Source organism: Trachypithecus francoisi, unplaced genomic scaffold (genome assembly GCF_009764315.1).
Source record: "Trachypithecus francoisi isolate TF-2019V2 unplaced genomic scaffold, Tfra_2.0 Lachesis_group21, whole genome shotgun sequence".
Classification (NCBI taxonomy): Eukaryota; Metazoa; Chordata; class Mammalia; order Primates; family Cercopithecidae; genus Trachypithecus; species Trachypithecus francoisi.
This window is the reverse complement of record NW_022681467.1, coordinates 31110554-31137291: the sequence shown is the minus strand read 5'-3', so window position 1 is coordinate 31137291 and position 26738 is coordinate 31110554. Positions and strand designations below refer to the sequence as shown.

At 50.2% G+C, this 26738-nt stretch overlaps 1 protein-coding gene across 2 annotated transcripts in view; it reads left to right on the top strand.

The window, feature by feature from the left end:
- Positions 1–26738, top strand: part of LOC117068705 (fer-1-like protein 4) — a 48133-nt gene that overhangs the window by 4415 nt on the left and 16980 nt on the right. The window contains exons 7-28 of one of the 2 annotated variants that reach the window (XM_033186237.1): positions 190–360; positions 821–881; positions 999–1130; positions 1408–1470; positions 1551–1635; positions 1893–2052; positions 2169–2352; positions 2440–2626; positions 3237–3598; positions 3940–4048; positions 4242–4413; positions 4499–4619; positions 5071–5171; positions 8777–8864; positions 8938–9054; positions 21871–22023; positions 23043–23196; positions 23325–23449; positions 23874–24008; positions 24123–24296; positions 24722–24838; positions 24933–25094. In XM_033186237.1, coding sequence (XP_033042128.1) covers positions 190–360; positions 821–881; positions 999–1130; positions 1408–1470; positions 1551–1635; positions 1893–2052; positions 2169–2352; positions 2440–2626; positions 3237–3598; positions 3940–4048; positions 4242–4413; positions 4499–4619; positions 5071–5171; positions 8777–8864; positions 8938–9054; positions 21871–22023; positions 23043–23196; positions 23325–23449; positions 23874–24008; positions 24123–24296; positions 24722–24838; positions 24933–25094 — 3133 coding nt within the window. The remainder of the gene's footprint in view (positions 1–189; positions 361–820; positions 882–998; positions 1131–1407; positions 1471–1550; positions 1636–1892; positions 2053–2168; positions 2353–2439; positions 2627–3236; positions 3599–3939; positions 4049–4241; positions 4414–4498; positions 4620–5070; positions 5172–8776; positions 8865–8937; positions 9055–21870; positions 22024–23042; positions 23197–23324; positions 23450–23873; positions 24009–24122; positions 24297–24721; positions 24839–24932; positions 25095–26738) is intronic. The other variant, XM_033186238.1, reaches the window with a different exon arrangement.

Genomic DNA, 26738 nt, shown 5'->3' with positions numbered 1-26738 from the left:
TAGAAAGGTCCCCAGGATTAAAAGTCTGTCCTGGGATCAGTGAAGTCAGCCACAAGGTCAAGAACTGGTCCTAGGATTAGTGGGATTAGTTCAAGGGTCAGGGGTCGGTCCAAAGCTCCAGAAGTCAAGGGGTTGCCCAGAGATGGGTGATGGGTTCCAGGCATGTCCCTTGAGGGCCTTTCCTATCAGGCCTGGGGAGGCCCAGCTGGAGCGGCGGGCAGTGGCTCTAGGCCGCAGGCTAGCTCGAAGCCTAGGCCAGCAGAACGATGAGGAGAATGAGCTGGAGCTTGAGCTGGAGCAGGACCTGGATGATGAGCCTGACGTCGAACTTTCTGGTGTTGTGTTCAGCCCCCTCAAGAGGTAACTTGTACCCATGGCACACCTGCTCCCACACCCATCTGCCCTCACAAACACACAGTCCCAGGGTGTGTGGGAAGGGCGGATTCTCTGGTCACTTGCTCATAGGCAGACACTGCCATGTTCATACACACAGTTACAGTGGCTCACATACATGCAGGGGATGAAAGCTTGATGAGGGCAAGGTTCATCTCTTCACTACAGCGTCCCAGTGCTTGGGACAGTGTTAGCACATAGTAGGTACTCAATAAACCTCTGTTGCACAAATGAATGGTTTCAGGGCTCCAGGAATGAGTCAAATTCTGGGTGTAGGGTTGAGATGGAGGCAGCATGACATGACCTGAAGGACTTGGAATCCAAAACTTCAGAGGGAGAGAAAACATAATTCCCAGCACCAAGCAAGTGTGTGCGTGGGCACGCAGGGGAGGGACCAAGTGAGAGCTAACCTTCAGCTTCTCCCCAGCCGCGCCAAGGCCCTGGCCCATGGGGATCCCTTCCAGGTGTCCAGAGCTCAAGACTTCCAGGTACTGCTCTTTTTCCAGGGCCTAACCCTTGGGAATACTACCTCTTCTGGGACACACGTTATTTCCCTCCACCCAGGCAGGTCTGGCTTCCTTTCCTCATCCTTCTGTACCTCTCAGGTGGGAGTCACCGTGCTGGAGGCCCAGAAACTGGTGGGAGTCAACATTAACCCCTATGTGGCCGTGCTAGTGGGGGGGCAGCGCCGCGTGACTGCCACACAGCGTGGGACCAATTGCCCCTTCTACAATGAGGTGGGCACCACCACAGAAGAGGGCAAGCCTGAGAGAATGGGAGGGGTCCATGTGAGAACTATTCCTGGAGGGGGCGCGGCCTAGTTGGAAATGGAGCCAGATGCTGGGCCTATGGGTGGGTGTTAGGGGGTGCTGATCTAGGAAAAGGTTGCAGTGAGAGGGTTGGGGGTGGGGGAAGGAAGGTCTTCTGAGCAAGAGACCTGGGGTAAGCTGCCGGTTCACATCTAACCTCACATCTAACCTTCACATTTAACCTCTCATCCCCACTTCAATTCAGTACTTCTTGTTCGAATTTCATGACACACGGCTTCACCTCCAAGACTTGCTGCTGGAGATCACGGTGAGCGGGGTAGGGGTGACCAGTGTCCTTCAGAGAAGAGGGGATGGGAAAGCTCAGGACTAACCCCACCTTCCCCCCAGGCTTTCCATTCGCAGACCCTCCCGTTTATGGCCACCCGGATAGGCACCTTCAGGATGGACCTGGGCATCATCTTGGACCAGCCAGGTATGGAATCGTCCCCTTACTGAGACTGCACGGACAAGGGCCCCAGAGATTGACCCTGCGGTGGCTCCGCATGGACCCCTATACACTCACTTCGGAGAGGGCCATCTCTGGCGGAGGCTGAACTCTTGGCACTTCCGCTCCCCCCTGCTGAGCCAGAGGATCTCCAGCCATTGTCTGTCACTCCGATGACAGCTTCACGGCCACCCTGTGCGTCCCGCTGGTCGCCCCTTACCCCTGGCTCGCCCCTTCTCCCTTAGATGGCCAATTCTACCAAAGATGGGCTCCGTTGCATGATCCCCGGGACACCCGCGCCGGGACCAAGGGCTTCGTTAAGGTCACCTTGTCCGTGAGGGCGCGCAGGGACCTGCCCCCTCCCATGCTACCCCCGGCCCCAGAGCACTGTTCGGACATCGAGAAGTGAGCCGGGGTGAGGTGGGGAGGGGGACATGGATCCGGGGATGGCCGTGGGGCGCGGATAAGGGGAGGGGCCGAGATCCCAGTTTCTCCCCACCGTTCGGTGCCCCCTCCCCCAGGAACCTGCTCCTGCCTCGCGGAGTGCCAGCCGAGAGGCCGTGGGCGCGGCTCCGCGTGCGCCTGTACCGCGCCGAGGGGCTTTCCGCTCTGCGCCAGGGGCTGCTGGGCAGCCTGGCCCGCGCCCTGCACGACCAGCGCGTCCTGGTGGAGCCCTATGTGCGGGTGTCTTTCCTGGGGCAGGAGGTAAGTCCCTCCCGGGACCACAGCGCCGCGGCTCCCGCCCAGACTGCGCGCTGACCGCCCTGCGCCCGTCTTTAACGCCACCTTCAGGGCGAGACGTCGGTGCGAGCCGAGGCGGCGGCGCCTGAGTGGAACGAGCAGCTGAGCTTCGTGGAGCTCTTCCCGCCGCTGACGCGCAGCCTCCGCCTGCAGCTGCGGGACGACGCGCCCCTGGTCGACGCGGCCCTCGCTACGCACGTGCTGGACCTGAGGCGGATCTCCCATCCGGGCCGAGCAGGTGAGTGCTTCTGGCCGCCGCAAACCCGGCCTCACTCGCCTCGGTCCGATCGCGCTGTAGGGCCCATTCCCAACAGCAAGCCCAATCCTCGCGACTCCGCTGCGCCTAGGAAGGCTGGTCCGCCAGCAAAACAAACGGCTTCAAGCCGCTCCCAGACTGTGAACTCCACCATAGGTTTGGCTCTGTTGGCAAAATTCTGACCACAGCCGCCTGTCCAGTAACCAGCCAGCCCAGTCCCACTCTTCTACAGCTGTGCACGCGCTGACACTGCATGTCCACTCCTTTCCCCGACCCCCAGGCCTCGCGGATCGCCCGTAGCTCCGCCCCAATCCCGCCCCCGCCCCCAGGGTTCAGGCTGCGTCCCCCGAGCCCCGGCTACTGCGGTTTCCAGCTCCTTGGGGCGCTGAGCTGGTTTGGAGGCGCCCCAGGTCGTGTTCCACAGCGGCGCATCCGCAGCTGCTGGCCAACTTCTTCCCTTTCAGAGCGGCTTAGCCCCTCTCCCCTGCCCTCACCCCCCAATACTTGGAGGAGATCAGGGTGAGGTGCACAGACTTACCAGCACTCGCACTCCCCGCGCTCCCCTCCAACACGCTGCTCTTGTTCCCCACAGCGGGGTTTAACCCTACTTTCGGCCCGGCCTGGGTGCCCCTCTATGGCTCGCCCCCCGGCGCGGGACTCCGCCATGGTCTTCAAGGTCTCAACGAAGGCGTTGGCCAAGGCATTTGGTTCCGCGGCCGCCTTCTGCTGGCTGTGTCCGTGCAGGTGTTGGAAGGGAGAGCTGAACCTGAGCCTCCCCAGGCCCAGCAGGGGTCCAGGTTGTCCCGGCTCACCCGAAGGAAGAAAAAGAAAGCCAGGCGGGATCAGACTCCAAAGGGGGTTCCGCAGCACGTGGACGCCAGCCCCGGTGCCGAGGGGCCTGAGATTCCCAGTGCCATGGAGGTGGAGGTGGAGGAGCTACTGCCGCTGCCAGAGGTGAGGGCTGGGGGGTAGCAAAGGGGGCGGGGTCACCTCAGCTTTGGAAGGTGGAATTCACTCTCAGGCATTAAACATCACGACAGGGGTCTCAATCTGGGTGCCTGGGCGAAGAGTGAGGTGTGTGCCCACATGGGCTCTGGTATATGCGCACATGTTGGGGGAGAGAGGACGCATACCCAGGGCCAATGCTGGGGCAGCGAGGACAGAGAGGGAGTAGGATACCTGCAGTGACTTCCAAGCCTTGGTCACACTTCTTTCTGTGGGCATTGCGGCCAAGCATAGTCGGGTCTGCTCCCTGGGAGGGTGGGCGCTGACTCCAGCCTGACGGCCTCCCGCAGAATGTCCTGGCGCCCTGTGAAGATTTCCTGCTTTTCGGTGTGCTCTTCGAGGCCACCATGATCGACCCTGCCGTGGCCTCCCAGCCAATCAGCTTCGAGATCTCCATTGGTGTGTGGCCTAGCCAAACCCCTGAGTGCCATGGGTTTGAGGGTGGACACTCTCATTTCAGACCTTAGGACCCTGGAAGGGGCTGTTGACTTTCAGTAAGGGGCGGGTTCTGACTTCTATTGAGGCAGAATTGGTTGAGGGGGGGTTCCGGCCCTCAGCCTGGCGCTCACTGACCCTTGCTGCTCCCGGGCAGGTCGCGCAGGTCGCCTGGAGGAGCAATTGGGCCGAGGGTCCAGGGCCGGGGAGGGAACTGAGGGTGCGTACGCAGAGGCTCAGCCTCTGCTGGGAGCCAGGCCAGAGGAGGATAAAGAGGAGGAGGAACTGGGGACCCCTGCTCAGTGGCCTGAGCCCATGGACGGCAGCGGGTGAGTGCTCCCAGTGGCTGGAAGGGGGGTTTGGGAGGTCCCCAGGAGCCCAGAATGCCCGCGAAGCCTCCTCTCCGCCTGCCAGGCCATACTTCTGCTTGCCCCTCCGTCACCGCAAGCCATGTGTGCATGTGTGGAGTCGCTGGGAGGACCACACCTGGCGCCTGCAGAGCAGCAACTGCGTGCACAAAGTGGCCGAGAGACTGGTAAGGGCAAGGCCAGTGCCCACAGGGAGAGACCGGGCCATAGGGATGCCTGGGACACCGCAGCCTTTGAAGGGAGCTCTGCAGTGGGGCTAATGGGCAGGCACTAGAGAGCTAGCACCTTGCTGGTGCAAGGCCAGGGGTGGCAAGGGCCAAAAAGCACAGCTTCTGGGCGAACTGAGGATGCCAGGAGTTGTGGGAGGACAGAGATTCAGAATTGCTGGACCCAGGAAGGGGCTGGATGAAGGAGATGGAGAGAGATACTGCCGGTGAGGTCCCACATTTGGTGGAGCCAGTAGGGGGCTAGAAAGATGGAGCCATCAACCTGATGGAGCCAAAGAAGGGCAGGCCAAGAGGTGTGGTCATGAGTGGGTGGGGCCTCGGGTTGGGTGTGGTCTACAAGAGGTCGGAGTCAGGGACTCTCAAGACTCTGACCCTCTTGCATGTTGCGCAGGACCAGGGGCTGCAGGAGGTTGAGAGACTGCAGCGCAGGCCAGGGTCTGGCGCCTGTGCACAGCTCAAGCAGGTACTGGAAGAGCTGGTGGCTGGGAGCAGGTAAGCTGAGAGCCACCCCTGTTGCTGCCTGTACTTGGGCCAACTCCAGGGCAAGGGAGACTCTTGGTGGCTGTCTGGACCCAAGGGTGGCTTGCAGCTGCATTTGCTCTGCACCTTACAGAAGAATGAGAAGACAATTATTCCTATCCAGGGAGCTGATGAGATTATTGGGGGTTAGGCTTCCCCCGATCCTCTGGCACCTCAGCTGTTTTCAATCTCCATGAGTTCCCTTTCCCACACTTCTTGAGGCTTATCCCGTGTCTCTTTTCAAATCTCCTCGCCTCTTTCTTCCACACTTGTTCCTGCTAATCACCTTCCCACACCCAGTCCACCTCCTTGCTGGCTACTGCATCCATCTGCTCTCCTCCTTGCCTGCTGCAGTGACTGCAGCTGTGATCTGAATTTCATCGCTGGAGGAATTAGCTCTGTAATTCTCAATTTTCTCCCCGTCATCATTGATTGGTCCCTAGTTACCAGGTCATTGCTGTAACCACATAAACATGTTTGGCCGGGCATGGTGGCTCACACCCATAATCCCAGCACTTTTGGAGGTTGAGGCGGGCAGATCATTTGAGGTCAGGAGTTCAAGACCAGCCTGGCCAACATGGTGAAACCCCCATCTCTACGAGAAAAATACCAAAATTACCCGGGCATAATGGTGGGTTCCTCCCAGCTACTTGAGAGGCTGAGGCAGGAGAATCACTTGAATCCGGGAGGTGGAGGTTGCAGTGAGCTAAGATCGTGCCACTGCACTCCAGCCTAGGCGACAGAGTGAGACTCTGTCTCAAAACAAACAAACAAAAAACCCAAGAAACCATGTTCTAGTTACTTCCATTTTTGACCTTCACTACTGCCCTGAATTCCATAAGCTGCTCCAGGTACTTACGTGATTTTCGGATCCTCTTCTCAAAAGGGTACTTTATTTGATAACTATTTATGGCACGTACTATGCCAGACACTGTTTTAGGCATAGGAATGTCAGTGAAAAAAGCATTCCTGCCCACAAAAATCCCTGAAGTTGGCAAGGCACAATGGCTCACTGCTGTAGTCCCAGCTACTTGGGGGAGGCTGAAGTGGGAAGATCTTGAGCCCAGGAGTTCAAGGCTGCAGAGAACCATGACACCACTGCACTCTAGCCTGGGTGACAGAATGGGACCCTGACTCTAAAAAAAAAAAACACCCTGAAGCTTACGTTTGGGTGTAGAGGTTGGGGATGGGTGGAGACATGTAAAATAAGCATGTAAACAGAAAAATACTAAGTAGGATAAGTGTTAAGGAAGAACACGAAGCAAGGAAGCATTTTGGCTTGCATAAGGTATTGCAGTTTCAGAAAGGGTGTGGAGGGGAGGCCACTGTGAAGGTGACATGAAGACAGAGGAGCAAGCCGTGCCTGTAATGGTGTTCCAGGTGGAGGGGACAGTATGCCTGGAGTGTTTGAAGAGGAGCACAGAACCAGTGTGACTGCGGCAGTGTGACATAGTAGAAGAGACTGGAGGAGGCTGGGGGAAGGAGAATGATGGTGGGGAGAGACAGATCCTGTGGGAGCCTCACAAGCCGTTTTAATGACTTTGGCTGCTTCTCCTGAGTGAGATGAGGGGGCAGTGAATGTTTTGAAAAGGAAAAAAATACACTCTAACACATAGATCTCTAAAAGGGATCAGTAGGGGAGGAAGCAGAGAGATTACTAAAGGGGCTGTTATAATCCAGGTGACAGGTGATGATGAACTGATCTAGGGGATGGTTGCAGTGGAGATGGAGTGCTGTGAATGGATTCAAGAGAAAATTTCGAATTGGGGGTGATACTTCAGGACTTGCTAAGATTTTGGCTTGTGGGCTGGGCGTGGTGGCTCACACCTGGAATTCCAGCAGTTTGGGAGGCCAAGATGGGAGGATGAATTGAGCCCAGGAGTTTGAGACCAACCTGAACAATATGGGTAGACACTGTCTCTGTGAAAAATACACAAGTTAGCTGGGTGTGGTGGTGCACACCTGTAGTCCCAGCTACTCAGGGGGCTGAGATGGGAGGATGGTTTGAGTCCAGGAGGCTAAGGCTGCACCAACCACATAGTTATGCAAGCCAAAATCTTTTTTTGGATAAAAGAAAAAAAAATATGTTTTCAATGGAAAACAAAAGGAGAAGGTCTGATGGAAGCAGGGATGAGGTAGGATCTGAGGGAAGGCAGATAGTAGGAGCTCAGTTTGAGACGTGTTAACTGTGAGATTCTTATTGAATTGTAAGTGGACATGTGTGGTAGGCAGTTAGCTATATGAGTTGAGTTCTGAGGAGAATTCTAAACTGGAAATGTCAATTTGGGAGCTGTCATTATGTAGATGGAGCTGGATAACAGCATTAAGGGAGCATAGAAAAAAGAAATCTGAGAACCTGGAGCGCTCCAGCATTTAGAGGTAGGGAGGAAGCAGGGACTCAGCCAAGGACCCTGATCAGGAGAGGCAGTGAGGTGGGAGGCTGTAGGTGGTTGCTTTTCTGTTCTCACCATGCTCAACCTTTCAGTGTCAGTAGTCACAGTTGTTTCCCCATGTTGGTCAGGGTGGTCTCGAACTCCTGACCTCGAGTGATTCACCACCTGTCTCGGCCTCCCTAAGTGCTGGGATTACAGGCCTGAGCCACCGCATGTAGCCGGATTCTGGATATTTTTTGAAGGTAGAGCATAAAGAATTTGCTGATGAATTGATGTGGAATGTGAGAGAAAGAGCAGTGAAGGATGAAAGATGAAAGCAGAACTTTCAAGTTCTGAGGTGAAACAGGGTTTTTTGTTTTGTTTTATTTTTTGTTTGTTTTTTTGCGGCAGGGGGGTTATTGGAAATTATGCATTTGGCTTGGGAATGTAATGTTCAAGCTGTATGTTAGGCAACCTGGTGGAGACTAAACCATACCATCGTCATCACATTGTAAGCTTCAATGTGTTTAGGCATCCCCTGGGGCATAAATGCAGCTTTTGATTCAGCAGGGCCTGGGGTGGGGCTGAGGTCCTGCAGTTTTAAATAGCCTGCAGGTGATACCAATGCTGTTGGTCCATGGGCAACACCTGGGGTAGCCAGGGTAGTAGATGGTTAAATATTAGCGAGCTCTGGAGCTCAAGAGCAAGGCTGGCCTTGATGAATTTGGAAGTGGTCCAAATAGAGATAGGCCATCTTTGCAGGAGAAAGAGTGCCTCAGGCCGGGCGCGGTGGCTCAAGCCTGTAATCCCAGCACTTTGGGAGGCCGAGACGGGCGGATCACGAGGTCAGGAGATCCAGACCATCCTGGCTAACATGGTGAAACCCCGTCTCTACTAAAAATACAAAAAACTAGCCGGGCGAGGTGGTGGGCGCCTGTAGTCCCAGCTACTCGGGAGGCTGAGGCGGGAGAATGGCGGGAACCCGGGAGGCGGAGCTTGCAGTGAGCTGAGATCCGGCCACTGCACTCCAGCCCGGGCGACAGAGCGAGACTCCGTCTCAAAAAAAAAAAAAAAAAAAAAAAAAAGAAAGAGTGCCTCTTCAGAGCACAAGACTGAGAGGACTATGAGGGAGGCTGGGGGTGAGAGGTCAGCATCCTCTCCTTTCCTTTGACTCCTGTCTGCTGTGCACATCCCTGCTCACTGCAGACAGTTTTGCCGCGGTGCAGAGCGCAGGACGATGACCCGGCCCAATACCCTGGATCGATGCCGAGGGAAACTCCTGGTGCACAGCCTGGTACGGCCTTGGGAAGGGACTCAGGGGCGCCTATCTGGGGCCTTGCACTCATGCTGTCTTTTTGCCCTCCCAGAACCTTTTGGCTAAACAAGGACTGCGACTTCTACGCGGCCTGAGACGGGGCAACGTGCAAAAGAAGGTGGCATTGGCCAAGAAGCTCCTGGCTAAACTGCGCTTTCTGGCTGAGGAGGTAATGCCTTGCCCACCCCACTTTCCTACCATGTACACACTTTTCCCTGAGTTTTATGGACCATTCCAGAGGCCTTGGGCCAGTGTGACATAACATTTTTCCTTTCGAATGATGCCAGGGCTGGGACTCATTGCTGTGGGCATAGGACCAAGATCCATTTGCAGTAGCCAAGGGTGAGGACGAGAGTTCTAGAATCCGGCAGAGACCCAGGGAACATTCAGGATCTCTTTAGATGAAGATTTGAGAATAGGCTGTCTTGAGCATGACCTCCCTTGTCTGAAGCACTAAATATGACATGTGTGAAGGGTGAAGGGAGTTGACAGGAGCAGAAACTGAGGGTTAGAAATGGAAAGTGACTGGTCCACCATGCTGCAGCTGCTTAAGACGGAAGCTCAGTCCTTCCCAAAGGCATAGGATGTTTAGACCGCTTGGGCCAGTAGGTTCTCAAACAGTGAGGAAGTATAGTCTCAGACCTTACAGGATAAATTGGAGTTGGGCAATTGAGAAACAAAAAAATAGCATGCACAAAGGCCTAGAACTGAGAAGCCTGGGCAGCTGGAAGACAGAGCGTTGGACGAAGAGATGGGATACTTTTTTGTTTTTAAGGAGTCTCCCAGCCTGGAATGCAATGGCGCGGTCTTGGCTCACTGTAACCTCTGCCTCCCGGGTTCAAGCAATTCTCCTGCGTCAGCCTCCTGAGTAGCTGGGATTACAGGCACCTGCCACCATGCCCGGCTAATTTATTTTATTCTTAGTAGAGATGGGGTTTCACTATGTTGGTCAGACTGGTCTCGAACTGATCTCATAATCCGCCCACCTCAGCCTCCCAAAGTGCTGGGATTACATGTGTGAGCCCCTGAACGTTTAACATTATCTTAAATGTTGGTGCAAAATTGCTTTGAAAATTATGGGTGGTGTGGCCGGGCACGGTGGCTCAAGCCTGTAATCCCAGCACTTTGGGAGGCCGAGACAGGCGGATCACGAGGTCAGGAGATCGAGACCATCCTGGCTAACACGGTGAAACCCCGTCTCTACTAAAAAATACAAAAAACTAGCCGGGCAAGGTGGCGGGTGCCTGTAGTCCCAGCTACTGGGGAGGCTGAGACAGGAGAATGGCGGGAACCCGGGAGGCGGAGCTTGCAGTGAGCCGAGATCACACCACTGCACTCCAGCCCGGGCGACAGAGCGAGACTCCATCTCAAAAAAAATAAATAAATAAAAATAAAAAAATAAAATTATGGGTGGTGGCTCATCCTATAATTGTAGCACTTTGGGAGTCTGAGGCAGGAGGATCACTTGAGCGCAAGAGTTTGAGACCAGCTTGGGCAGCAAGGTGAGACCCTGTCTCTACAAAAATTAGCTGGCTGTGGTGGTGCACACCTAGAGTCCCAGCTACTCCGGAGGCTGAGGTGGGAGGGTTGCTTGAGCTCAGGCAGTCGAGGTTACAGTGAGCTAAGTTGGCACCCCTGCATTCCAGCCTGGGCAACAGAGTGAGACTCTGTCTCAAAGAAAAAATTGTATTGAAAGCCTCCTTTTGTCATCTGACATTTAAAATTTTTTTATGAGTCCAGGTGCAGTGGCTCATGCCTATAATCCCAGCACTTCGGGAGGCCAAGGCGGGCAGATTACCTAATCTGAGGTCAGGAGTTCAAACCAGCCTGGCCAATGTGGCAAAATCCTGTCTCTACAAAAAAAAAAAAAAGAAAAATTAGCCGGGCGTGGTGGCGTGCACCTGTAATCCCAGCTGCTTGGGAGGCTGAGGCAGGAGAGTTGCTTGAACCCGGGAGGGAGAGGTTGCAGTGAGCCAAGATCATGCCACTGCACCCCAGCCTGGGCAACAGAGTGAGACTCCGTCTTAAAAAAATAAAAAAATTTTACTTTGAACTCGCCTTCTGGGTTCAAGCAATTCTCCTACCTCAGCTTCCTGAGTAGCTGGGATTACAGGAACATGCCACCACACCCGGCTAATTTTTTTTTCTGTTTTTAGTAGAGACAGGGTTTTGCCATGTTGGCCAGGCTGGTCTTGAACTCCTGACCTCAGCTGATCCACCTCAGCCTCCCAAAGTGCTGGGATAACAGGCACAAGCCACTGCGCCTGGCAAATAAAATTTTTTGTGACCAGACACAGTGGCTGATGCCTGTAATCCCAACACTGTGGGATCCTCCAAAGTGAGAGGATCACCTGAGCCCAGGAGTTTAACACCAAGCTGGGCAAAACAGTGAGGCCTCATCTCCTCAATAAACAAAAAAAAATTAGCCAGGCGTGGTGGCGCACACCTGTAGTCCCAACTACTCAGGAGGCTGAGGTAGGAGGATTGCTTGAGCCTGGGAGGTTTAAGCTACAATGAACTGTGATTGTGCCACTGCACTCCATCCTGGGTGACAGAGTGAGACCCTGTCTCAAAAATAAATACAAATAAAATTTTTCATGGTATAAATGTGCATTCTGAAATAATGTAGTTCTGTGTTGCTGTTTTTCATATTTTATGTTATTTTGCTTTTTAAATATGTGCGTGAGATTTATCCATATCATTGCATGTAGCTGTAATTTTTCAATTTTCATTGCCATATGACATATTGTATACTACAATGTGGCCTGGCGCGGTGGCTCATGCCTATATCCCAGCACTTTGGGAGGCTGAGGCGGGAGGATCACGAGGTCAAGAGATGGAGACCAACCTGGCCAACGTGGCGAAACTCCATCTCTACTAAAAATACAAAAATTAGCCAGGCATGGTACCTGTAATCCCAGCTACTTAGGAGGCTGAGGCAGGGAGAATTGCTTGATCCTGAGAGGTGGAGGCTGCAGAGAGCTGAGATTGGGCCACTGCACTCCAGCCTGGGTGATGGAGCAAGACTCTGTCTCAAAATAAAAATAGGCTGGGCGCAGTGGCTCACTCCTGTAATCCCAGCACTTTGGGAGGCCGAGTGGGTGGATCACAAGGTCAGGAGATCGAGACCATCCTGGCTAAGAGGGTGAAACCCCATCTCTACTAAAAATACAAAACATTAGCTGGGCATGGTGGCAGGCGCCAGTAGTCCTAGCTACTCAGGAGGCTGAGGCAGGAGAATGGCATGAATCTGGGAGGTGGAGCTTGCAGTGAGCCAAGATGGCACCACTGCACTCCAGCCTGGGCAAGAGTGGGAGACTGTCTCAAAAAAATAAATAAAAATAATAATAAACAAAAATAAAATAAATATACTCTAATGTACTGATCCATTGTGCTGTTCATGGGTATGTGAGATGTTCCCAATGGGTGGTGATTAGAAACAGTGCTTCTAGGCCGGGCACGGTGGCTCAAGCCTGTAATCCCAGCACTTTGGGAGTCCGAGACGGGCGGATCACGAGGTCAGGAGATCGAGACCATCCTGGCTAACACGGTGAAACCCTGTCTCTACTAAAAAAATACAAAAAAAAAAAAAAAAAAAAACTAGCTGGGTGAGGTGGCGGGCGCCTGTAGTCCCAGCTACTCGGGAGGCTGAGGCAGGAGAATGGCGTAAACCCAGGAGGCGGAGCTTGCAGTGAGCTAAGATCTGGCCACTGCACTCCAGCCTGGGCGACAGAGCGAGACTCCGTCTCAAAAAAAAGAAACAGTGCTTCCAAGACCATTTTTGTACACGTCCTGGTGCTTTTCTATGGCAGTGGTTCTCAAACTTTTTGGTCTCAGGACAGGTCTCAGATTATACCACTGCACTCCAGCCTGGGTGACAGAGAGACTCTATCTTAAAAAAAAAATTGGAGGTGGAGTCTTGCTGCAAGCTGTCAAGCTCACAATGGCAGATACAAGATACATAGTTTCTCTGAAATTGTAATTTTATTCTGCCTCCTGGGTTCAAATGATTCTCCTGCCTCAGCATCCCAAAGTGCTGGGATTACAGGTGTGAGCCACCACACCTAGCCAAAGTTGTAATTTTCACTTGCTTTGTTTCTGATTCTAAGGGGAAAGCTTTCATTCTTTAACTTTTAAGTTTGATGTTAGCAGTGTTTTTCATAAATGCCCTTTATCAAGTTGAGGAAGTTCTATTCCTAGTTTTGTGAGTGTTTTTATTGTGAAAGAGTGTTACATTTTATCAAACGTTTTTTCTGCATCTATTAAGATGAGCATGTGTTTTTTTTTTTTTTCTTTTTTGTTCTGTTACTGTGGTGTATTACACTGATTTTCCTTAGGTTAAATTATCCTTGCATTCATGAGATGAATTCCTTTTAACAATGGTGTATATCCATTTTTTAAATATGTCATTGGATTTGGTTCAAGACTTTTGCATCTGTGTATTTATAAGGGATATTGTTTTGTAATTTTTCTTTTTGATTAAAAAAAAATACTTAAAAAGTAGAGATGGGGTCTTCCTGTGTTGCCCAGGCTGGTTGCAAACTCCCGGGGCTCAAGGGATCCTCCCTGCCTCTGCCTCCCAAAGTGCTGGGATTACAGGCGTGAGTCACCATGCCCAGCATGTAATGATTTGATGTCTTTTCTTGTGATTTTTTAATCTATGATATCAAGGTAAAGCTGGCTTCATAGAAGGAGTTAGGAAGTGTTCCTCACTCTTCTATTGTTTGGAAGAGTTTGAAAAGGATTGGCATAAATCTTCAAATGTTTGGTAGAATTCACCAGTGAAGGCATCCGGTCTTGGACTTTTTTTGGGAAGTTTTTGACTGCCGAGTCAAATTTTATAACTTCATTTTAGATACTTCTTGACTGCTGAGTCAAATTTTATAACTTCATTTTAGGTAATCTAATTTGCTATTTTATACTTGTTCATGGTATTGTCTTATAACCCTTTTTATTTCTGTAAGGTTGCTAGTAATGTCCTCCCTTTCATCTCTGATTTTAGATATTGGTGTTTGTGTGTGTGTGTGCGCGCGTGCGCGTGATGCAGTCTCTCTCTGTCACCAGGCTGGAGTGCAGTGGCACAATCTCAGCTCCCCACACCTCTGCCTGATTACAGGTGCGAGCCACCACACCCGGCCAGCCTAGTCTTTTTAAATTTACTGTTTTGTGATTTAACATATGATCTATCCTGAAGAATGTTCCATGGGTGCTTGAGAAGAATGTGTATTCTGCTGTTATGATGGAGTATTTTGTATGTGTCTTTTAGGTATAGTTGGTTAGTATTGTTTTAAGTTTATTTCCTTAATAATATTCTGTGTAGATGTTCCATCTGCTATTGTAAGTGGTATATACTGAAGACTCCAACTATTGTAGACTGTTTGCCTGATGTATTTAAAATTTCTATTTTCATTTGGTTCCAGTTTTCAACTGTTTGCTGAAATCACCCATCTTTTAATTCTTGTGTACTTTCCTCACTAGATCATTTAGATTTCTGTCATAGTTATTTTAATAATTGTTGTCTAATTATTCCAACATCTGGGTTATCTATGTGTCTGCTTCTATTCATTATTTCCTCTTGACCATGAGTTTTTTTTTTTGAGACAGAGTCTCTCTCTGTCGCTCAGGCTGGAGTGCAGTGGCACGATCTCTGCTCACTGCAAGCTCCACCTCCAGGGTTCGAGCCATTCTCCTGCCTCAGCCTCCCGAGTAGCTGGGACTACAGGCGCCTGGCTAATTTTTTTGTATTTTTAGTAGAGATGGGGTTTCACCGTGTTAGCCAGGATGGTGTCGATCTCCTGACCTAGTGATCCGCCCACTTCAGCCTCCCAAAGTGCTGGAATTACAGGTGTGAGCCACCACGCCTGGCTTTTTGCTTTAACTCTGTCCCGTAATTTTTTTTATCATATGCCTGGATTTTTGTATAAAAGAACATTAGTGACTAAAATAATATATATGTCCAGGAAATGGCATTTCTTTTCTTACACTAGGCCTCACTCTCTAGAGTGAGGACCGAGTCATTATGCTTTGTATTTGAAATGGGCTGAGTTGTGAATTTGGTTTGGTTCAGTTCACTTTGGGCTTCAAATGTTTTTTGAAGGATCAAGATTGTCCTTTCATCCAGGTTTAGGATTGAGAACTGGCAAGATTCCAGAAATCTGTTTCTCTTTCACACCCAAACTGCCAGTTCTCCAACCCTGGGTAAGCTCTCCCTGCTTTACAAACCACCAACCAGGTTTTTGGGTTGCTGGGGCATTCTCTATGCTTTTTGAGTCTGCTTCCTTTCCTCTGCACCTTGTTAGTCCTGCTTTTCCTCCCCTGACCTTTGGGGGGTCCCCACCTTACATTGTAAAAGTCTAGAATGCATCAGAGGGGTCCTCTTGGCTCTCCAGCTGATCCTGTAGCATCTGATAGCTGAAAGCCTAGTGGAAGAGGTTTCTCTCAGCACTTCTACCGCACCCTCAGCCTTCAAAAGATGAAATCCCAGAGGGCCACTTCTGGGTTTTTTAATTCTCTTCCCTACCACCTCCTTTTTAGGGTGGTTACTTTGCACTTTTTTTTGAGACGGAGTTTTGCTCTTGTTGCCCAGGCTAGAGTGGAATGTCATGATCTCAGCTCACTGCAACCTCCACTTCCTGGGTTCAAGCAATTCTTCTGCCTCAGCCTCCCAAGCAGCTGGGATAACAGGCATGTGCCACTATGCCTGGCTTTTTTTTTTTTTTTTTTTTTTTTTTTTACTAGAGATGGGGTTTCACCATGTTGGTCAGCCTGGTCTCGAACTCCTGATCTCAAGAGATCCACCTGCCTCAGCCTCCCAAAGTGCTGGGGTTAGAGGCGTGAGCCACCATGCCTGGCCTACTCTGCACTTTAAAGAAACCTTACATGCCTCAGAAAGATCTCAGCTCTCCTTCCCTGTTCCCAGCTTTCTGCATACCGCTCCTTAGCTCTAGGTGAAGATCCATAGAAAAGAGTTGGAAGGTATAGAAAGACATACTTTGTGGCTGTGGTCCCTGGGATTCTCATCTGGCATGCTACCTCACACGTAGTCATTAAAAGTCTCTTAAAAGTGGGGAGTTTCTCCTTGTCCCAATTTCTGATCTTCCTTTTTACTACTGCTGTTCTGCCAGAAGTGGGAGTAGCAGCTGGAGGTCTCTCCTTGACTATGAAGAACTCGTCATTTTCTGGAGTTTAGTTGGTACAGGTTTCTTTGAATCCCCACTTCTCTGATGTGTTTTTTAAAATACGATTTTTAGTCTGGGCAACATAGGGAGACCCCCATCTCTACAAAAAAATAAAACTAACAAGGCATGGTGGCAAGCACCTGTAGTCCCAGCTATTTGGGAGGCTGAGGAGGGAGGATTGCTTGGGCCTCAGGGTTTGAGGCTGCAGTAAGCCATAATCGTGCCACTGCACTCCAGCCTGGGTGAAAGAGAAATCCTGTATCCAAAAAATTATATATATATATGTATGTGTGTGTGTATATATATGTATGTGTATAAATGTGTGTATACATAAATGTGTGTATATATATGTATGTGTATATATACCCCCACGTGTGTGTGTGCATAATTTTATAATTTATTTAGATTATTTTTGTTGTTAGGGTGTAAGTCTTTTTGTTGTTGTCGAGACACAGTCTTGCTCTGTCGCCCAGGTTGGAGTGTGGTGGTGCAATCTTGGCTCACTGCAACCTCTGCCTCCCAGGTTCAAGTGATTCTCCTGCCTCAGTTTCATGAGTACCTGGGATTACAGTCATGTGCCACCACATCTGGCTAATTTTTGTATTTTTAGTAGTAATGGGGTTTCACCATATTGGTCAGGTTGGTCTCAAACTCCTGACCTCAGGTGATCCACCCGCCTCGGCCTCCCAAAGTGCTTGGATTACAGATGGGAGCCACTGCACCAGGCCAGGAGTGAGTGTTTCTACATCCAACTAATAGTGAACCCTCCACTGATTTTTTTTTTTTTTTTGAGATGGAGTCTCGCTCGGTCGCCCAGGCTGGAGTGCAGTGGTGCAATCTCGGCTCACTGCAACCTCTGCCTCCTGGGTTCAAGAGATTCTCCTGCCTCAGCTTCCCGAGTAGCTGGGATTACAGGTGCCTGCCGCCATGCCCAGCTAATTTTAGTATTTTAGTAGAGACGGGGTTTCACTGTGTTGGCCAGGCTTGTCTCAAACTCCTGACCTCATGATCCACCTGCCTCGGCCTCCCAAAGTGCTGGGATTACAAGTGGGAGCCACTACGCCCGGCCCTCTACTGATTAAAAAAAAAATTACAGTGTTTTCCTCTGATGTACAATTTACATACAATGAAGTGTACAAATACATATATATTTTTAAGGCAGAGTCTCACTCTGTCACTTAGGCTAGAGTGTGGTGGCAAGACTTTAGCTCACTGCAACTTCTGCCCCCAAGCTCAAGTAATTCTTCTGCCTCAGCCTCCTGAGTAGCTGGGAGTACAGGCATGGGCCACCATGCCTGCTAATTTTTGTATTTTTAGTAGAGATGTGTTTTGCCATGTTGGCCTGGCTGGTCTTGAACTCCTAGACTCACACGATCTGGCCACCTCGGCCTCCCAAAGTGCTGGGATTACAGGCATGAGTCACCATGTCTGACCAAGTGTACAAATCTTAGCTACACATTTGCTGAATTTTGGCAAATATATGTATCTGTGTAACCCAAATCCCTATCAAGATCTAGAATACTACTTTCACCCAGAGTTGTTCCTTTGTTCCTTCCCAGTCTCCATTCACACCCCTAGAGATAACTACTGTTTTTTTTCAATATTTTTTATTATAATTTTGCCTGTTCTAGATTTTAATATAATGAAAACATGCCATATATAGAGTCAATTCTTGTTACTGGTGGTCGTCATAGTCTATAAAGTTGCTGCAAATACTGAATTAGCAAATATTGAATCACTACCCCCAGAGAAATACAGGGTTAGGTTCCCAGCGGGCGATGGTCACAATTTTTTGTCAACTGATCAGTACAAAACCTTGTTTTATGTGTGTTCATTTAAAGATACTTTCTTTTTTTTTTTTTTTTTTTTGAGTCTCTCTCTGTCGCCCAGGCTGGAGTACAGCGGCGCGATCTCGGCTCACTGCAAGCTCCGCCTCTCGTGTTCACGCCATTCTCCTGCCTCAGCCTCCCGAGTAGCTGGGACTACAGGCGCCCGCCACCTTGCCCGGCTAGTTTTTTTGTATTTTTTAGTAGAGACGGGGTTTCACCGTGTTAGCCAGGATGGTCTGGATCTCCTGACCTCGTGATCCGCCCATCTCGGCCTCCCAAAGTGCTGGGATTACAGGCTTGAGCCACCGCGCCCGGCCAAGATACTTTCTTTAATATAATATATTGGCCGGCACAGTGGCTCACGCCTTTAATCCCAGCACTTTGGAAAGCCGAGGTGGGTGGAATCACCTGAGGTCAGGAGTTCCAAACCAGGCTGGCCAGCATGGTGAAACCCCATCTCTACTAAAATATAAAAAAATAGCCAGGTGTGGTGGCCAGCACCTGCAGTTCCAGCTACTCTGGAAGCTAAGGCAGGAGAATCGCTTGAACCTGGAAGGTGGAGATTGCAGTGAGCCTGAGATCACGCCACTGCACTTCAGCCTGGATGACAGAAGGAGATTCTGTCTCAAAAACAAAACCAAAAAAGAAACAAAAAAAGCGAAACAGAAAAACGATGCTTACAGTATCAGAGCTCACAAAGGCAGAGTATTGCTTTTTTCCAACTCAGGGCCCTTCAGACTTTAAAAAAATGTCTTAGTGTGGTGGCTCACACCTGTAATCCCAGCACTTTGGGAGGCCAAGGCAGGCAAGTCACTTGAGGTCAGGAATTGAAGACCAGCCTGGCCAACGAGGTGAAACCCCCAGTCTCTTAAAAACACAAAAAGCTGGGTGTGGTGGTATATGTCTGTAATCCCAGCTATTCAGGAAGCCCAGGCCAGAGAATCGCTTGAACATGGGAAGTAGAGGTTTCAGTGAGCTGAGATTGTGCAACTGCATTCCTCCAGCCTGGGTGACAGTAAGATTCCATCTAAAAAAAAAAAAAAAGAAACCCATTTCCCGTTTAGAGAAAAAAAATGCAGCTCACTGCCAGCACTCATTTAATTTTACATAAACTTGCTCTTTGAGGCAGAAGCAAATATGACTGATTTTCAATATGAAAATAAAATATAAAAACCTTACTTGGAGTTATTTCTAAACAGAGCTTGTCTCTAATCCTAATGTAGCAGAAGTATATATGATGTTACATTAGGATTGCAGACAAGAGTATTCTCAAGGCCAACAGGAAATGGGTTTAAAATTTTCTTTTTGTATTTTTAATAAACCAGAACATTTTTTGCATGACTCATTGTTGACATTCTTTTTTTTTTTCTGACAGAGTCTTGCTCTTTTGCCCAGGCTGGAGTGTAGGGGTGCGATCTCGGCTCACTCGAACGTCCGCTTCCCAGGTTCAAGTGATTCTCCTGCCTCAGCCTCCTGAGTAGCTGGGATTTATAGGCACGTACCACCATGCCCAGCTAATTTTTGTATTTTTAGTAAAGACAGGGTTTCACCATGCTGGCCAGGCTGTTCTTGAACTCCTGACCTCAGGTGATCCGCCTGCCTCAGCCTCCCAAAGTGCTGGGATTACAGGCGTGAGCCACTGCACCCAGCCAATTGTTGAAAATCTTAAGATGAACTGGATGCTGCAATGGGCACCCTCTTGGGTGTTGTCCCAAGAGGACAACCCTCTCGGTGTTGTTCCTTTATGGAACCCATAATCTGTAACTGCCTGAATCTGCAGTATACAAATTTTAGGTGCCTCATTTGATCAGTCTCAGTGGTTTTTTTTTTTTTTTTTGAGACGGAGTCTCGCTCTGTTGCCCAGGCTGGAGTGCAGTGACATGATCCGCCACCATGCCCAGCTAATCTTTTGTATTTTTAGTAGAGACAGAGTTTCACCGTGTTAGCCAGGATGGTCTCGATCTCCTGACCTCGTGATCTGCCTGCTGCAGCCTCCCAAAGTGCTAAGACTACAGGCATGAGCCACTATGCCTGTCCTCAGCCACCACGCCTGGCCTCTCAATTATATCTCAAGTCCTCCTGTGTGCCAGGCTCTGTATTAGGCCCTGGGGGTCAGCCCCTCCTGCTATATTCCTTGCCCTTTTGAGTCTTTTTTTTTTTTTTTTTTTTTTTGAGACGGAGTCTCGCTCTGTCGCCCAGGCTGGAGTGCAGTGGCCGGATCTCAGCTCACTGTAAGCTCCGCCTCCTGGGTTTACACCATTCTCCTGCCTCAGCCTCCCGAGTAGCTGGGACTACAGGCGCCCGCCACCACGCCTGGCTAGTTTTTTTGTATTTTTTTTAGTAGAGACAGGGTTTCACTGTGTTAGCCAGGATGGTCTCGATCTCCTGACCTTGTGATCCGCCCGTCTCGGCCTCCCAAAGTGCTGGGATTACAGGCTTGAGCCACCGCGCCCGGCCTTGAGTCTTATGTTCTAGGGAGACAGACTATACATCTGTAAATGAATATGAAAAATAATTATGATCTACAGGAATTGGTAAGAAAGAGTTTACAGAGGCTGACAGGGTGGAGGAGAACCTGCTTGGGTAAGGTGGTCAGGCAAGTCTTCTCTGCAAAGACAACATTGCAGCTGATACCCAGAGGATGGTGAGCAGTCAGTCAGCCAGCCATGGCAGAATGGGTAGGAAGGGAGGACTCAAGGCAGGAAGACTGCTTAGGAGCCTGTCACAATTGTCTAGCCAATAGTGGATGGTCTCTCAGGTGGGCTTGGTGGCTCGCACCTATAATCTCACCACTTTGGGAGGCTGAGGCGGGAGGATTGCTTAAGTCCAGGAGTTTGAGACCAGCCTGGACAACATAGTGTGACCCTATCTCTACAAAAAAATTTAAAAATGAAAAGATCTCCAGGCATGGTGGTGTGTGCCTGTAGTGCCAGCGATTTGGGAGGCTGAGGTGGGAGGATCACTTGGGCCCAGGATGTTGAGCCTGCAGTAAGCCATGACTGCCACTGCACTCTAGCCTGGGCTACAGAAAAAAAAAAAAAAAAAAAGCAGATGGTCTTGAAGTAGGGCAGGGAGGAAGGGAGAGAAGGGGGAAACTGCCAGGACTGGGTGATTGGATGTTGGAGGAGGAGAGTGTCACCAGCCCAGGTATTTGGCTGATGTGATGGGCACCACATGTGCACACTTGCACATCAGGGAAGATTAGACTGGGGAGGAGGGAAAGGTGAAGAGACAAGGTTGGCACCAGCTACCATGTGCATGAGCCTTGAGGACATTATGCCTAGTGAACTGGGCCAGGCACAGGGGCACGCACTGTATGATTCCACTCATATGAGGACTTGTTATAGTCAAATCCAAACACAGAAAGAAGAATGGCAGCTGCCAGGGGCTGGGATGGAGAGTGGGGAATGGAGAAGTATGATTTAATGGGCAGAGTTTCTGTTCTGCAAGATGAAAAACGTTGTGGGGATGAATGATGGGGATGGTTCCATAATAATGTGAATATATTTCATGCCCCTGAATGGTACATTTAAAAATGCTTAGGATGATGGTCAATTTTATAAGTAGTTTTCCACAATTAAAAAAAAAAAAAAGCTAAGTGTGGTAGCTCACGCCTGTAATCTCAGCACTTCAGGAGGCCAAGGCAGGAGGATCTCTTAAGCCCAGGAGTTTGAGACGAGCCTGGGCAACATGGCCAAACCCCATCTCTACAAAAAATAAAAAAATTAGCCAGGCATGGTGGCATGTGCCTGTAGTCCCAGATGCTTGAGAGGCTGAGGTGGGAGGGATGCTTGAGGCTGGGTGGTCAAACTGCTGTGAGCCGTGATCGTGTCACTGCACTCATGCCTGGGCGACAGAGTGAGACCCTGTCCTGGGGAGATCAGAGCTGGAGTGGCCATTTGGTCCATTCAGTTCAAGCTGTGAGAGCAGGAGGGGTCGGCTCCTGATCCACCTCCGTGACCAGTTCTCTACCCACAGCCCCAGCCACCCCTCCCCGACGTGCTGGTCTGGATGTTCAGCGGGCGGCGCCGCGTGGCCTGGGCCCGAATCCCTGCCCAGGATGTGCTGTTCTCTGTGGTCGAGGAGGAACGGGGTCGGGACTGTGGGAAGATCCAGAGTCTAATGCTCACGGTGAGGGGGCTTGCGGGTGAGGGGCCAGGAGAAGTGGAGTGGAGCTTACAGGGCAGGGGTAGGATAGGCCTTGGGTAGAGGCTTGTGCTTCCCAACCAGGGGCCCCTGAACGCTTTCCCATTGTCCAAAACACGAGAAAGGGATTGTGCCTTTTCCTGGGGCAGCTTTGAAATCAGATAAACCCCAAATCTTCCCAACTCTGGGACTACACAGGCCATTTTGCTGACTAGGCCCTGAGAGATAGGCAGCATACTAAAAACCGGAGAGTGTGTCTCAGCCCTTACAAATGTGGCTGGTCTGGCCGGGGGTAGTGGCTCATGCCTGTAGTCCCAGCACTTTGGGAGGCTGAGGCAGGCGGATCACCTGAGGTCAGGAGTTGGAGACCAGCCTGGCCAACATGGTGAAACCCCATCTCTGGTAAAAATACAAAAATTAGGTGGGCGTGGTGGTGTATACCTGTCATTCCAGCTACTAGGGGGGCTGAGGCAGGAGAATTGCTTGAACACAGGAGGCAGAGGTTGCAGTGAGCAGAGATCATGCCATTGCACTCCAGCCTGACAACAGAGTGAGACTCCATCTTAAAAAAAAAAAAAAAAGTGTAGCTGGTTTGCAGGCCAAAGATTTCTAAATGAGGTGTCCCTGGAAAAGATACCGAAAAGGGTCCCTAGCAGGGAGAAGCTGTGACCCTTGGGGTTGGGGATGGGGAATGTAAATGTGTGGAAGGTAGAGGGGACAAAGGTGGGAGAGCAGAGCTCAGAGTGTAGTTAGGGGGTGTGGGGTGTGGGGTACAGGAAGTGGCAGTGTTAGGGCAAGACGTGTAGGGAGCGAGAGCGCAAGGGTCATGGCGTAGGGTGGAGGGCAGAAAGAGGGCAAGGCTGGGCAGGTAGGGAGTGGACTGGGAGTTTGGCATGGTGTAGTGATGTGCAGTGGAGGTGTGCCCTGGGGAAGCAGGATTGCTAGGTCTAGCTGGGGTCATGAGAGGAGGCACTGGGGCCCTGACATGCCCTCTTCACGTGCAGGCACCCGGGGCAGCCCCTGGTGAGGTCTGTGCCAAGCTGGAGCTCTTCCTGTGGCTCGGCCTGGGCAAGCAAGCCAAGGCCTGCACCTCTGAGTTGCCCCCGGATTTGCTGCCTGAGCCCTTGGTCGGGCTGCCCTCCAGCCTACACCGGGACGGTGAGTGCAGAGGGTGGGCGGGGAGGTATAAGGCCCACCTCGATCTCTGCCCAAGGTGTGGGGCTCCGTCAGGAGACTTCAGTGGTTCCCCTGAGCAAACATGACACCTTCCTTGCCCCTCACCCCAGACTTTAGCTACTTTCAACTCCGCGCTCACTTGTACCAGGCCCGCGGTGTGCTGGCAGCAGACGACAGTGGCCTCTCGGACCCCTTTGCTCGAGTCCTCATCTCTACCCAGTGCCAGACCACACGGGTGAGGGCTGGGATGACATGTGGGTGGAAGGGACCCAGGAGACAAGTTAGGATGGGTCTGAGCTTTCCCCCAAGGCCCCTCTCTTCCCACTCTGGGTTTGCAGAGCAGGGTATCAGGATGGGGTACTAGATGGCCCTAACTTAGCAGGTGATGTAGAACTGGAGGTCCCAGCAGTGAGGAGTCGTTTTCTGGGGTTGACTTTAGGCCTGAACTCTGAGGGCAGCCAATTGCAATGGGTAGGCAGGGCTAGGAGGGGCCGGCTGCAACACCATCTGAAGATGCTTTCATCTTCTCACATCTCACTCTTCTTGTGACTAGCATTTACTTGAAGTATTCCTTCAGAGCAGAGGTGCTCACATGGCATGTGTGTTGGGAGCCTTCTCCTGATATCTGCTGCTACCCGCTTCTCTGTATGGCCCCCAAGGTCCTGGAGCAGACGCTGAGCCCTCTGTGGGATGAGCTCCTGGTATTTGAGCAGTTGATCGTGGATGGGAGGAGGGAGCACCTGCAGAAGGAGCCTCCGTTAGTGATCATCAATGTCTTTGACCACAATAAGTTTGTGAGTGTGGCCTGGGCCCTCCCTGGGTTCCCGGCCAGGAGTTTCCCCCTTGATGCCTACCTCCCTGGCTCCTGAGCCTCTTCCCCTTTGTCTTCACTGCCCTGATCCCCCTAGGGCCCCCCTGTATTCCTGGGCAGGGCACTGGCTGCCCCGAGGGTAAAGCTGATGGAGGACCCATACCAACACCCAGAGCTTCAGTTCTTCCCCCTGAGGAAGGGACCCCGGGCAGCCGGAGAGCTCATTGCTGTCTTTGAACTCATTGAACTGGACTACAGTGGCCGACTTGAGGTCAGTATGCCCTGGCATGGCTAGCACAGGCTGTCAGCCCAACTTGTTAGTCCATCAGGCCATCCAGCCCCAGCGAATATAAAACATGAGTGTATCCCAGGACCAGCCTCCAGGTCTCTTATCCCCAGAGAACACAGACTGTAGATTTGTCCCGAGGTCACCTCATTGGACCGCTTGACCCCAAGGAACGTTGCAAGTATTCATGTGCTAGGTTCACCTTGTGGGCCATCCTGCATGCCTCAGACACCCTGCTCCCTTCCTGCATGAAGCTGCTTCCCGAGACCCCCTCCCTTCCACCAATTCAACCTTGGTTGGTTCCGAGCATTTATACTTCACCAGCACCTCTCCATATCCCCTCCCCACACCTAGGCTTTTCCTCCTTTGACCTGATTCCTCTTTGCTGTCTGACTGTTTCTCTCCTACAGCCCTCAGTGCCCAGTGATGTGGAGCCCCAGGATCTGGCACCCCTGGTCGAGCCCCACTCTGGACGCCTGTCCCTTCCACCCAATGTGTGCCCAGTGCTCAGGGAGTTCCGTGTTGAGGTAGCACCAGGCACTCAAAGCCCCCTTGTTCCCCTACATCTGGGTTCCTGTTTGTCTGGTGCAGACCCCTGAATCTACCACATCCTGACCCCAGGTGCTGTTCTGGGGTCTTAGGGGCCTTGGTCGTGTGCATCTGTTTGAGGTGGAGCAGCCCCAGGTTGTACTGGAGGTGGCTGGGCAACGTGTGGAGTCTGAGGTCCTGGCCAGCTACCGTGAGAGCCCCAATTTCACTGAGCTTGTCAGGCATCTGACAGTGGTGAGGCCATGGGCTAGGGGACAAGGGGGGCAGAATAATGAAAGAGGGCAGTGGATGGTGATTTTCTAGCTGGTTATCTTAGATGATCCAAGAGTCAGCCAACTCTCTATAATGGCCCAAATAGTAAATATTTTAGGCTTTGAGGGCCATCCAGTCTGCTGCAACTACTCAACTCTGCCATTGGAGCATGAAAACAGCCATAGATAATTGTAAATGAATATTTACAAAAACTGACAGCAGGCCAGACTCTGTCTATGGGCTGCAGTTTGCTGATTCCTGGATTAATTCATGGACTTGTGGTGTTCTCTAGGCGTTACTGTTATTCAGACCTCTTGAACAAGCCTCCTTGATTAGTTTCTGTCTATCCATTATTGAGAATAGGGTATTGAAATCTCCAACTATTACTAATGAATTGTGTATTTCTCTCTTCAATTCTATTACTTTTTTGTTTTTGTACTTTGAGGCTCTGTTGTTAGGTGCATATATGTTTATAACTGTTATATCTTCTAGATGAATCAACCTTTTTACCATTATAAAATATCTCTTTGTCTCTGGTAATATTTTTTGTATTAAAGTCTGTTTTCTCTGGTGGTAAACTACTCCAGCTCTCTGGTTACTATTTGCATGATACATTTTTTCCTATACTTCATCCTTTATGTGTCTTTGAATCTAAAAAGTATCTCTTAGACAGCTTGGAGTTGCATCTCTTTTTTTAATCCAATTGACAATCTCTGTCTTTTGATTGGTATTTAATATGATCACATTTGATGCTATGATTGATATTATTGGTTGAATTTACATCTGCCATTTTGCTCTTTGTTTTCTATGTCTTGTGTATTTATTGTTTCTCTTTTACTGCTTTCTTTTGTGTTAAATAGATGTTTATTATATTTTGATATTAGTGTGCTATTTTAATTTGTTGATTTTTACTTAGTAGTTGCTCTAGGGATTACAATATGCATACTACTATTTCACAGTCTACTTCAGATTAATACTAATTTAATTCCAGTAAAATATACAAACTTTTCTGTGATATAGCTCTATTCTTCCTCTCTCTTTTGTGCTAAAATTGTCACATATATGTGTATATATGTATATATCTACAAATACATAAAATAAACCCATCAATACAGTAAGTAAAATTGTTTCCCTTAGGATCCATTGATAGATACAGAATTCCATATATATATGGCCTTTAACCATAAAATGGCCTTTAACCATAAAATAAAATAAACCATACTACATATTTTAAGACAGAGTCTCACTCTGCCGCCTAGGCTGGAGTGGTGCGATCTCAGCTCACTGCAACCTGTGCCTCCCAGGTTCAAGCTGCCTCAGCCTCCCAAGTAGCTGGGATTACAGGCACTCATTACCACACACAGCTAATTTTTTTTTGTATTTTTAGTAGAGACAGGGTTTCATCATCTTGGCCAGGCTGGTCTCGAACCCCTGACCTCAAGTGATCTGCCTGCCTTGACCTCCCAAAGTGCTGGGATTACAGGTGTCAGCCACCATGCCCAACCAAAAAATATATATGTGCGTGTGTGTGTGTGTGTGTGTGTGGTTGTATATATATATATATATGGGTCTTTTGCTCTGTCACCAAGGCTGGAGTGCAGTGGCACAATCTTGGCTCACTGCAAC